Here is an 11,655-nt window from a genome sequence, read left to right as displayed (position 1 = left end):
ACAGAAAGCGAGAAATCACCCCCCAGGGGGTATGGCCACGCCAAAATCCCTTCTCCTCCACTCTCCTCCCAGGATCTTGGGCACACACGCACACACGCACACACGCACACACACCCAGCGTGAGTTTTAAGCCACCGGGTCCGGGACACGAACCGCGGTCGACTATATGGGAGTCCAGCGACATAGCCATTACGTTAACTGCTGGTCCCTAGCCCTGGCCTTTTATGTGAAAAGAAAAAAAATATTCCTCTGCGTTGTCTAGGTCACTGTTCATTCTGATCTCAGTCGCTAACAGCTATTCCAATTAATACCACCATTTTGAATGGGACTCTTGTTTTTTTTTTCTTTTTTCTTTCTAGATTTTGTTATAGGGCACATGTCTCACTGAGACAGACAGAGACAGAGAATAGAGGGAAACCCCTCCTGGGGTCGGGGGTGGCCATACCGCAATCCTTCCTCCTCCAGGCTCTTCTGCAGACTTTGGGCACATGCGCCCAGTGTGTTTCACAGTCTCCTACTCCAGGATTAGAACAGCGCCGTTGGCCATGTGGGATCCAGCTGCCTTAACCACCATGCCACCTGGCTGGCCCTTGTGTTGGACATTTTAGTCACTTGCAGCCAAGAGGCATGACTCAGACTCAAAGGCCCTGGTGCTGTCACCAGAGACCTTAAAACTGCTATCACCATGGGGCTGGCAGGTGGCATGGTGGTTAAGGGCGCTGGACTCCCACATGGGCGACCACAGTTCAAGTCCCAGACCTGGTGGTTTTCTCTCTCTCTCTCTCTCACCAAATTAAAATAAATAAGCAAATAAAATAAATAAAGTTAAATAAAATAATTATTTAAAAAGAAAAATCTGGGAACCAGCAGTTAGCATAATGGCTATGTCGCTGGACTCCCACGTAGTCAACTGCGGTTCGCGTCCCGGATCCTGGTGGCTTAAAACTCACGCCGGGCGCGTGTACGTGTGTGTCCAAGATCCCGAGAGGAGAATGGAGGAGAAGGGATTGCGGCATGGCCATCCCCCCTGGGGGGTGATTTCTCGCTTTCTGTCTCTATGTCTCTCTCTGTCTGTCTGACGAGCGCACACGCCCTATAGTGAAAAACCTCTCCAAAAAAGAAAAAGAAAAAACTGTTATCACCAGAAAGGCCATCCAGAGGAAGACAGAATGAGCGCAACACCCATCCAGACACCAGGCCTTGGAGACCATGGGGCCTCCCAGTACGACTGGGTAGCTCACTCCCAGCACCCAACACCACTCAGCGTGGGCACAGGATGGGCTTGAAGAATTTGCTGAAGGAAACTGACACTGCTTATGGCTCCCCCAACCCCCAATCCCATCTCTAAAGGGACATCTTCATTTTGGAAACTTAGATTCCTGTCTGAGGAGGCACCCCACGAGGGCCCTTCGGGGCTGGTACTTGTGAGGAAGATTCAAGGAGAAGGCACTTCATTACAAAATGGGCTCTTTTGCCATAAAAGGGCACTTGTGTTACAATGGCAGGCGAGTGGTGAGTCGGATGCCCACATGTAAACAGAAGAACATAGCAACTAAGAACCTAGGCATTGGGCCAGCAGGTGGCATAGTGGTTAAGGCACAGGACTGCCATGCGGTCAGCCACGGTTCAAGTCCCAGGCCCAGGGGCTTGAAACACACCGATGTGTGGGTATGTGCGCCCAAAACCCCAAGAGCAGAATAGAGGAGAAGAGATTGTGACCAGGCTATCCTCTCTGGAGGGTGATTTCTTGCTTTCTGTCTCTCTGTCCCTCTGTCTCTCTGGCAAGCACATAGGGCCTATAGCAAAAATCTCTCTTGAAAACAGAAACAAAACCTTGGCATTCAGGTCACCCAGCCCTGGGTTTGAATCTGCGCTCCATCACCGCCTGGCAGGGCGACCTTGGGCAAATTACTTCACTTCTCTGAACCTCAGCTTCCTCATCTATATAGATGGGGATAATCAAGGTGCCTCTAAGACCCTCAGCTGGGAACCCTCGACTCTTCCACGTGGTGAGACCTCACAGAACCCCAGACACAGAGGAGGCAGGACGCAGCTGCCTGCCTCGGTCCCGGCTGATCTGTGGACACTGCACAGGCCCTTGTCCTTGTCAGGACTCAGTACTCCCTAGATCTTCCCCGCAACAGGGCAACCGGAACTGTCAATCAAAGACCACTGTGCCAGGACGTGAGCTTGCTCACATGAGCTAGTGTAAGTAAAAGCCATACACAGGAGGTGTTCGCGGTGACAGGGTCCTGCTGAGCAGCGACGCTGGCCACACGCAGTCCTGAGTCAGCGAGGCCTCCCAATGAGGCAAAGCTCCTGTGCGCTGCACTCTAACGTGTGTGCTCTTAACAGGTAAGCACAAATGCATGGGGGCTGATAACCGTCCCCCTGAATTACAGGCAGAGGCTGTACAGGGACAAAGAGCACAAGGCCTGGGTGGACACTAAAAGCCATAGTGGTTCTTAGTACCAGTCTCGGCCCACAGACCTACCTAAAGCTGGGGTCTGTTCCCAGCACAGCATAACTACGCCACCTTGGACAGGTCCTGCCTTCTCTGCGTCTGTCTAATGAAAGGACTGACTGGGCTAGCAGGTGGCGTGGTGGTTAAGGCGGCTGGACTCCCAGATGACCAATGACGGTTCAAGTCCTAGACCTAGCAACTTGAAAAACACTCTGGGCATATGTGTGTGCATACCCAAAATCTCAGAGAATAGAGAAGGGACTGTGGTGTGGCCATCCCGCCTGCAGGGGAGGCAGGCATTGATTTCCCACTTTCCTCCTCTGGTGAGTGCATGCACCCTATGGCAAAAACATTTTTAAAAAAAAAAAGGACTGGTCAATTTATGCTCACATCCCTGCCTGCTCTGATGATCAGTGAACCTGTAATGCTTTCCTTCAGGAAGGCACCTGCTGAGATTCAAGGGAAATAGAAGAGAAGGGGGCTGGCGGTGGTATAGCAGTAGAACACGATACTCTGTGAGCCTCCAGTGTGAGAAGGTTTCGGTTTGTGTCCCGAAGACCGCCCTGACTACGCCAGGCATGTGTGCGCCCCTGCTCCAGGGGTAGCTAGCGCTGGGGGAGATGCAGCTGCAGCATCAAGACCCTGTTAGGAAGGCCAGCCAGTGGCATGGTGGTCGAGGTGGATGGATCTCGAATGGCCAACTGTGCAGTTTGAGTCCAAGACCCAGTGACTTGAAAGGCACACGCACACACATGCACACGCACACACGTGTACATGTATACCTAAAATCCTAAAAGGAGAAAGGGAGAAGAAGGGATTGCAATGTGGCCGTCCCTCCTGGGGAGTTGCGTTCTCCCTTTCCCTTTCTCTTCTTCTGTGTCTTTTTGTTTTATTTCGTTTTGTTTTGGGGGGGGGGGATTTTTGCTGTAGGGTGCTGTGTTCACCAGAGATACAGAGAGAGACAGAGACAGAAAGAGCACCCAACACCACTCAGCGTGGGCACAGGATGGGCTTGAAGAATTTGCTGAAGGAAACTGACACTGCTTATGGCTCCCCCAACCCCCAATCCCATCTCTAAAGGGACATCTTCATTTTGGAAACTTAGATTCCTGTCTGAGGAGGCACCCCACGAGGGCCCTTCGGGGCTGGTACTTGTGAGGAAGATTCAAGGAGAAGGCACTTCATTACAAAATGGGCTCTTTTGCCATAAAAGGGCACTTGTGTTACAATGGCAGGCGAGTGGTGAGTCGGATGCCCACATGTAAACAGAAGAACATAGCAACTAAGAACCTAGGCATTGGGCCAGCAGGTGGCATAGTGGTTAAGGCACAGGACTGCCATGCGGTCAGCCACGGTTCAAGTCCCAGGCCCAGGGGCTTGAAACACACCGATGTGTGGGTATGTGCGCCCAAAACCCCAAGAGCAGAATAGAGGAGAAGAGATTGTGACCAGGCTATCCTCTCTGGAGGGTGATTTCTTGCTTTCTGTCTCTCTGTCCCTCTGTCTCTCTGGCAAGCACATAGGGCCTATAGCAAAAATCTCTCTTGAAAACAGAAACAAAACCTTGGCATTCAGGTCACCCAGCCCTGGGTTTGAATCTGCGCTCCATCACCGCCTGGCAGGGCGACCTTGGGCAAATTACTTCACTTCTCTGAACCTCAGCTTCCTCATCTATATAGATGGGGATAATCAAGGTGCCTCTAAGACCCTCAGCTGGGAACCCTCGACTCTTCCACGTGGTGAGACCTCACAGAACCCCAGACACAGAGGAGGCAGGACGCAGCTGCCTGCCTCGGTCCCGGCTGATCTGTGGACACTGCACAGGCCCTTGTCCTTGTCAGGACTCAGTACTCCCTAGATCTTCCCCGCAACAGGGCAACCGGAACTGTCAATCAAAGACCACTGTGCCAGGACGTGAGCTTGCTCACATGAGCTAGTGTAAGTAAAAGCCATACACAGGAGGTGTTCGCGGTGACAGGGTCCTGCTGAGCAGCGACGCTGGCCACACGCAGTCCTGAGTCAGCGAGGCCTCCCAATGAGGCAAAGCTCCTGTGCGCTGCACTCTAACGTGTGTGCTCTTAACAGGTAAGCACAAATGCATGGGGGCTGATAACCGTCCCCCTGAATTACAGGCAGAGGCTGTACAGGGACAAAGAGCACAAGGCCTGGGTGGACACTAAAAGCCATAGTGGTTCTTAGTACCAGTCTCGGCCCACAGACCTACCTAAAGCTGGGGTCTGTTCCCAGCACAGCATAACTACGCCACCTTGGACAGGTCCTGCCTTCTCTGCGTCTGTCTAATGAAAGGACTGACTGGGCTAGCAGGTGGCGTGGTGGTTAAGGCGGCTGGACTCCCAGATGACCAATGACGGTTCAAGTCCTAGACCTAGCAACTTGAAAAACACTCTGGGCATATGTGTGTGCATACCCAAAATCTCAGAGAATAGAGAAGGGACTGTGGTGTGGCCATCCCGCCTGCAGGGGAGGCAGGCATTGATTTCCCACTTTCCTCCTCTGGTGAGTGCATGCACCCTATGGCAAAAACATTTTTAAAAAAAAAAAGGACTGGTCAATTTATGCTCACATCCCTGCCTGCTCTGATGATCAGTGAACCTGTAATGCTTTCCTTCAGGAAGGCACCTGCTGAGATTCAAGGGAAATAGAAGAGAAGGGGGCTGGCGGTGGTATAGCAGTAGAACACGATACTCTGTGAGCCTCCAGTGTGAGAAGGTTTCGGTTTGTGTCCCGAAGACCGCCCTGACTACGCCAGGCATGTGTGCGCCCCTGCTCCAGGGGTAGCTAGCGCTGGGGGAGATGCAGCTGCAGCATCAAGACCCTGTTAGGAAGGCCAGCCAGTGGCATGGTGGTCGAGGTGGATGGATCTCGAATGGCCAACTGTGCAGTTTGAGTCCAAGACCCAGTGACTTGAAAGGCACACGCACACACATGCACACGCACACACGTGTACATGTATACCTAAAATCCTAAAAGGAGAAAGGGAGAAGAAGGGATTGCAATGTGGCCGTCCCTCCTGGGGAGTTGCGTTCTCCCTTTCCCTTTCTCTTCTTCTGTGTCTCTCTCCAGCAAGTATACATGCCCTCTAGCAAATTGTTTTTCTTTACAAATGGAAAAAAAAGGAGACAGCAGGTGGCATGGTGGTTAAGGAGCTGGACTCCCACATGGCCGACTGCTGTTCGAGTCCCAGATCTGCCAGCTTGCTTTCTCACTTTCCCTCTCTTCCTTTCTCTCACTTTGTCCTTCTCTGGTCAAATTAAAATATGTCAAAATAATAAAAATAATTCTTTAAATAAATGAAGCTAAAGAAAATAATTATTTCTGTTTGTGTGTGTGTGTGTGTGTGTGTGTGTGTGCGTGTGTGTTGTTGTTTTATTTCGTTTTTTTTTTGGGGGGGGGGATTTTTGCTGTAGGGTGCTGTGTTCACCAGAGATACAGAGAGAGACAGAGACAGAAAGCGAGAAATCAATCCCCAGGCTAGCTGGCCATGCCTCAATTCCTTCTCTTCCATTCTCCTCTCGGGATTTTGGGATGTGCACACATGCATCCAGCGTGAGTTTAAGCCACCAGATCTGGGACTCGAACCATGGTTGACTACATGGGACTCCAGCAATGTAACTGTTATGCTCTCTACTGGCCCCAATAAAACAATTCTTTAAAAAAAAAAAAAAAAAAAGAAAAGAAAAAAGAAATAAAGACCCTGTTAGAAATGCTCTCTCTCTGTCTCTAAAAAATAAATCATAAACTCGATATAAAATGGATGAGAGAGACCAGTAGGTGGCATAGTGGTTAAGGCACTGGACTCCCACACGGCCAACTGCGGTTTGAGTCCCAGACTTGGTAGCTTCCTTTCTCACTTTCCCTCTCTCTTTGTCTCTCTCTGGTGTGCACATGTGCCTTGTTGCAAACTTAAATAATAATAATGGTAGTAAATAAAATTATTTATTTAAAAATAATTCTGAAAAAGTAAAGAAAAAAATGAGAAGATAAACCTAGACTGATATGCTGGGGAGTTTCCAGACAGAGCCAAAATGGCCAGGCTAAGGCCATCCTTCAGCGTTCACCAACCGGGAGCAGCTGCTGGGCCTGGGTATCTGCGGGGAGGTGTAGGGGTCCCAGAGTCAGGAGCCTCACCTGGAAGAAGGGGTGATTCTTGACTTCTTGTGCCCCCTGGGGCCCTGCGCCCAGTCGCTTCTTGGGATCCTTGCAAAGCAGCCGCTGTAGCAGGTCCTGCGCCACGGGCCCGATCCGGGAAGGGAAGGGGGGGGAGCACTTCAGGATCCGTCTGGGAGGATTGGGGGGGTGTCAGGGGCAGCGAGTCTCCCCCCAACAGCCCTGCCCGGGCAGCCCCTGGCCCCCCTCCACATCCAGCCCTACTTACCGGGACACCTCAGCCTGCGTGTTCCTCTCGCCCTCCAGGGTGAAGGGCGAGGCCCCCGTTAGCAGCTCGAAGAGCAGGATGCCCAGGCTCCACCAGTCCACAGCCTATAGGCAGAACCGGGTAAGGGCCTGCACCTCCCACCTCCAGCCCACCACAACCACCACCCCTGTATCCGCCAACCCACCTTGCCATGCCCTGCCTTGCTGCGGATGATTTCAGGGGCCATGTACTCGATGGTGCCACAGAAGGAGAAGGTCCGCTCTTTCTGGGAAGGCGAGAGGACCATTTGGATATCCAAGCCTCTCTTGTCCCAGCAACCCCCCAGGCCCAGAGCAGGACTTGCTCCACTCGCGTGGTCAGACACTTGAGCAGTGGGAACTTCTCGGATCTATTCACCTCTACACCCCCAGAAAGCAGGCACAGAACAGGAAGAGACAGGAAGGCGAAAGCTGGAAGAGCAGATGCTGTCGGACGCTCACCTCCTCCGTCAGAAACTCCTTGCTCAGCCCGAAGTCGGTGAGGACAATGTGGCCCTCTGAGTCGAGCAGCACGTTCTCCAGCTTCAGGTCTCGGTAGATGATGCCCAGCTAGCAGGAGTAAGCGGGCACTAAGGCTTCCTCCCCGAGGCCCTCCCCTGCTCCTGCATATCCTAGCCCTGCCCGAGGTCCCTGGTCAGGATGAGGAGGCCCTCCTGGAGGGAGTCATCTACCTGCAGAGGAGACCTCCAGGGCAGGAGTGGATAAGAAAGATCAGGTGAGACAAAGCAAGATCTGGGTGCGGGCCCCAGATCCAGAGAGAAAGTCTGCAAAGAGCCCCAGTGGCATGAGGTCTCCAATTGAGGAAGTTCTGTGACCACGGCCCCAGGAGTTCCCTGTGAGAGGAAAGCCCCTTGGAGAAGGCTCTGGGGGAGCTAAGGCTTCCGGCCAAGAGGCCTGGGGAAGGAACTCTGGTCCCTGCCAAGGCCACCTCTCCCCCAGGAAGCCCAGGGACAGAACCGAAGCTTCTATGTTTACACGGCCCAGACCCAGTTCCCATAGCAACAGCCTGGCAGCCAGGTCCTCACTCACCTTGTGCAGATGCTCCAGGGCCAGCACGATCTCACCCCCGTACACGCGCACCTCAGCCTCCTTGAAGTACTGGCGCTGGTAGAGGTGGGTGAACATTTCGCCGCCACTCACATAGTCTGGGGGTGCAGTGGGGGTTAGGAAGCAGGTGGCTTCACTTGCTCCCCAGTACCCTCAGAATACCACAGAGCATGCCCTCACCCAGGATGAGGTGCAGCTTGGCATCAGTCTGGAAGGCATAGTGCAGCGTGACCAGGAAGGGCGCCTGGCGCACCAGCTCCAGCACCGAGCGCTCAGTCCGCGTGTGCTCCTGCGTCTTGGTGCGCTGCACGAGCGCCGCCTTGCGCAGCACCTTCATGGCATACAGCTTCCCCGTGTCGTGCCCACCCGCTTTCCGCACCAGGAACACCTTCCCGTAGGCTGTGGGAGCAGTGAGTAGGTGGAGGGTAGGCCATGAGTGGGAGGATGGTGCAGACTGGTAGGGGTGGGGTGATGCCAACAAATTGGGAGAAGGAACCGGGGCGATAGTTAAGTGTGCAAAGAGCCGGCAAAACCTTCTAAAGGGGCTGCACACCCGTGAGAGTATGCAGCAAGCCCAGGGAAGGGATGTGCGAATCAGGCTAGGAGGCGTGCAACTCCAGGAGGCCTGCAGCAGGGGTGGGGGTGGGGCGTGTGCAAACCTGCCGAGGATCAGATGGATGTGAAAGGATGCAAATGCAAGGAGGGGAGGCAGAGGTGCACACCTGGCCTGGCAGAGGCAGGACTAGCAAAGCAGGGCTTAGGAGTCTGCAGAACACGGGAGGGGGATTCCTTTGGGAGAAGGGGAGGAGCTATGCGAATGCACACGGGAGGGGTGCAGGCCTCCAAGGGGGGGCGGCAAACCCAGGCAGGGAGCCTGCACACACAGGATCTCGCAGGAGACACGATGGCAACGTGGAGTGCCCTGAAAGTGAGCATGCAAACCCTGGCACAGCAGGGTGGGGCAGGCAAGGCAGGCTGTGCCAGGAAAGGGTGGGGGGCCTGCCCAGTGGCCTGGCTCTCGCCCAGGAGGATGTGCAGGAGGGAAGCCGGGAGCACTATGCCTGGGACACCTGCCCGGTGGACGGGGGTCCTCACCTCCCGTGCCCAGCACCTTGAGCAGCTCGAAGTTCTCCACGCTCACCTTCTCCTCGTGCCCAGTCAGGTTGGCTGCGGGCACAGAGGGCGAATGAACCCAGCCAGTCCACGACCCCTCCCGCCCGCCTGGGGCAGCCAGCATTGGCCCGCCCCCTCTGGCGCCCCCCGGCCCCACCTTCCGTGATCCGCAGCTCCACCGCGCAGCCCTCATCCTCGTCCTCGTCCCCCATGGCGGGCGGGTCTCTGGGGCCCCCGCACAGCTTGGGCTCCGGGCGGCGCCGGTTACATGGCGGCTCCGGCCGGGGCGGGCGCTTCCTGGTGCCGCCTCCGGGGCCGAGGCGGGCGCCAGCACCGCCTCCCAGCTCCCCGCCCCACTCCGCCTGAGTCAGGCGGCTGGAACGTGACAGTGCAGGCGGCCAGAGCAGGCGGCTGGTGGGCGACTGGCAGGGGCGGCGCTGTGTCCCGAGGCTAGGGCCAGGACTGTGCGCTCCGAAACCCCCCTCGACCCTCCGTGGGATCTGGAATCACCCGTGGGAACCATGTGCCGGCGTGGATAACCTGGTTCTCTGCTGGGCCTCCAACCAGGTGTCTGCCCCAGGACGCCGGCCGCCAGCCCCTGATGTGGAGGACACCAGGAGCCTGTGCCCCGAGGTGGGGAGGAGGACCCACACAGGCTTTACTGAGCCCTCCCCCAGGGCCAGCCCCAAGGGCAACCCTCATCTGTTTAATTCCCCTAGCCACCAGTGAAAGTGACAACCCACCTGCCTAGCTTAGGGTCACTGAACTAGGGGAAGGGGTCGGTGTCCACTTGTTGGATGAGCAGCCTGAGGCCAGCTGCTGCAGCATAGCCTCAGCCTGGCACCTCTCACTTGGTGAGGCCAGTGTTCACAGGCTGGGGAGACTACGAAAAGTCACCAGAAGTCACCCAGATATCATGCAGTGGGAGCTCAGCCCAGCTCTGTCATCCCAGGGCTCCCCGAGTGGCAGCCAAGACCCTTGTCCCGTGGACTTGCCTTTACAGAAGAGGTGTGGGAGCCTCAGACCCTCTGAAGTTCACACCCTGTCACTGAATCCTGGAATCACATGTGGGACCCCATGGCAGGAAGGGGATCTCTTTAGAGGGGGCTGTAGAAGCACCCCGGCCCCCATTCACAGCCCACCAGGGTCCTTGCACACCTCATGCGAGTCTATCCCATTGTCCTTGGTGTGGTGCCCAGCCCGCAGCCCCCAGCAGGCCTCAAAACGGGAATGTCTGGCCCAGCCCTGGTGGTGCACAGATAGTGCCACCCCTTGGGAGACTGGAAGGCACATGCGATGCCCAGGCTTGGTTTCTGGGCCAACCCAAACACACATGCCCAGCAGCACACACCTGGGGTCCTAGAGAACTATGGGGCAGGAGGGTCATGTCACAGTGAGACCTTGCCAAAAATACCTCCCTCTAGCTCCCTCTTTTTCTCTCCATAAACAACAAATAAAGGGACCTCAGAGTGCACAGGGGTAGTCCCCTCTCCACACCAGGCCAGAGCTGGCTGACCTCTCTTCCAGAGCCTCTGTCCCCCCTCCCCACTTCCTGCCTCCTGCTCCCTGACTACTGACAGGGGCCACCAAGCACAGTGGGACAACCATGAGAGCCCCCACCCTGAGGCCTATGGGAGGGGACTTTCAGCTCCTCTGCCGGCTGAAGGCCAGAGGTCCACCCCACTCCACTCTCCTGGGAAGCTCCAGCTGAGAGACAAGAGAGGCTGCTAAGGTTGATGGGTTGCTGGAGAGGCTGGGCTGGCTGCCCTTCCTGGCTCCACTCACCCCAAATTCAAGTTCTCTCATCTCTGCCTGGGGCAGCCCCGCCCTCCCCAGGGTGGCTCCAGGTACCCTGACTCACATCCTGCCACCCAGTCTAATTGCCCCCCTTCACAGGCGTCATCGTCATCGTAGAGGGCATCCTCAGAGATCCACCATCAGTCTCACCTCTGTGCGGCCATGAGCTCCCTGGAGCAAGGGCTCAACCCACAAAGGGGTGTGGGGAGAGACGATGAGGAGGCAGGAAGAAAGCAGAGAAGAAGGTGCCCTGGGAGAGGATGGTGGCAAGGCCACAGGGGCTTCACTACCCCACATCCCTGAGCCCAGACCTCAGGCCCTACCACTGCCAGCTGTGCAGAACTCTGCCCTCCTACCCCCAGGGACTTGGGCCAGGTGGCCACACCCCTGAAGGCAGCCCTTGCTGTCCCGTCTAGGCAGGGCCCTCTGGCCACAGCCCCTGTCACATGTGTTCCTGGCGCCCCAAGGTCCTAGATGCAGCCAGCAGACAGCTCCGACGCAGGTGACTGGGTCCCAGCTTTATTCTCATGTCCCGCTCCTCCAGCTGACGCTGAGATCCGCCCAGGTCATAGTCCCTGGGCAATGGGCCTTGGCTCCCCGTCTGGGTCAGGCAGGGCACTCTTTTGCCCACTCCTACTAGCCTCCTTCAGCTGGGGGACCCCAGAGACCACCTCCTCAGCGGGGGCCGCGCCGCGGAGCCAGCACCCAAGGCGGGAGCCGCTCGTGGAGGCCAGCCATCGCCCCTGTCCTCGAGCTCATCCCAGTTCCATCTCGGGATTCCAGAACAGGCTACAGGGAAG

At 56.0% G+C, this 11,655-nt stretch overlaps 1 protein-coding gene across 3 annotated transcripts in view; it reads right to left on the bottom strand.

Moving 5' to 3' along the window:
- RPS6KA4 (ribosomal protein S6 kinase A4) overlaps positions 1 to 11,490 on the bottom strand; it is a 19,283-nt gene extending 7,793 nt beyond the window's left edge. For 2 of the 3 annotated variants that reach the window (XM_006149843.3, XM_027772399.1), the window contains exons 1-8: positions 9,216 to 11,490; positions 9,041 to 9,112; positions 8,126 to 8,344; positions 7,928 to 8,043; positions 7,340 to 7,447; positions 7,045 to 7,125; positions 6,861 to 6,964; positions 6,614 to 6,764 (exon numbers count right to left, since the gene is read on the bottom strand). In XM_006149843.3, the coding sequence (XP_006149905.1) occupies positions 6,614 to 6,764; positions 6,861 to 6,964; positions 7,045 to 7,125; positions 7,340 to 7,447; positions 7,928 to 8,043; positions 8,126 to 8,344; positions 9,041 to 9,112; positions 9,216 to 9,270 (906 nt within the window). In that variant the 5' untranslated portion in view covers positions 9,271 to 11,490. The remainder of the gene's footprint in view (positions 1 to 6,613; positions 6,765 to 6,860; positions 6,965 to 7,044; positions 7,126 to 7,339; positions 7,448 to 7,927; positions 8,044 to 8,125; positions 8,345 to 9,040; positions 9,113 to 9,215) is intronic. The other variant, XM_014588342.2, reaches the window with a different exon arrangement.
- Positions 11,491 to 11,655: the final 165 nt, after the last annotated feature.

This window comes from Tupaia chinensis, unplaced genomic scaffold (assembly GCF_000334495.1).
Source record: "Tupaia chinensis unplaced genomic scaffold, TupChi_1.0 Scaffold000273_1, whole genome shotgun sequence".
Lineage (NCBI taxonomy): Eukaryota > Metazoa > Chordata > Mammalia > Scandentia > Tupaiidae > Tupaia > Tupaia belangeri.
This window is presented reverse-complemented; position numbering and strand designations above follow the sequence as displayed.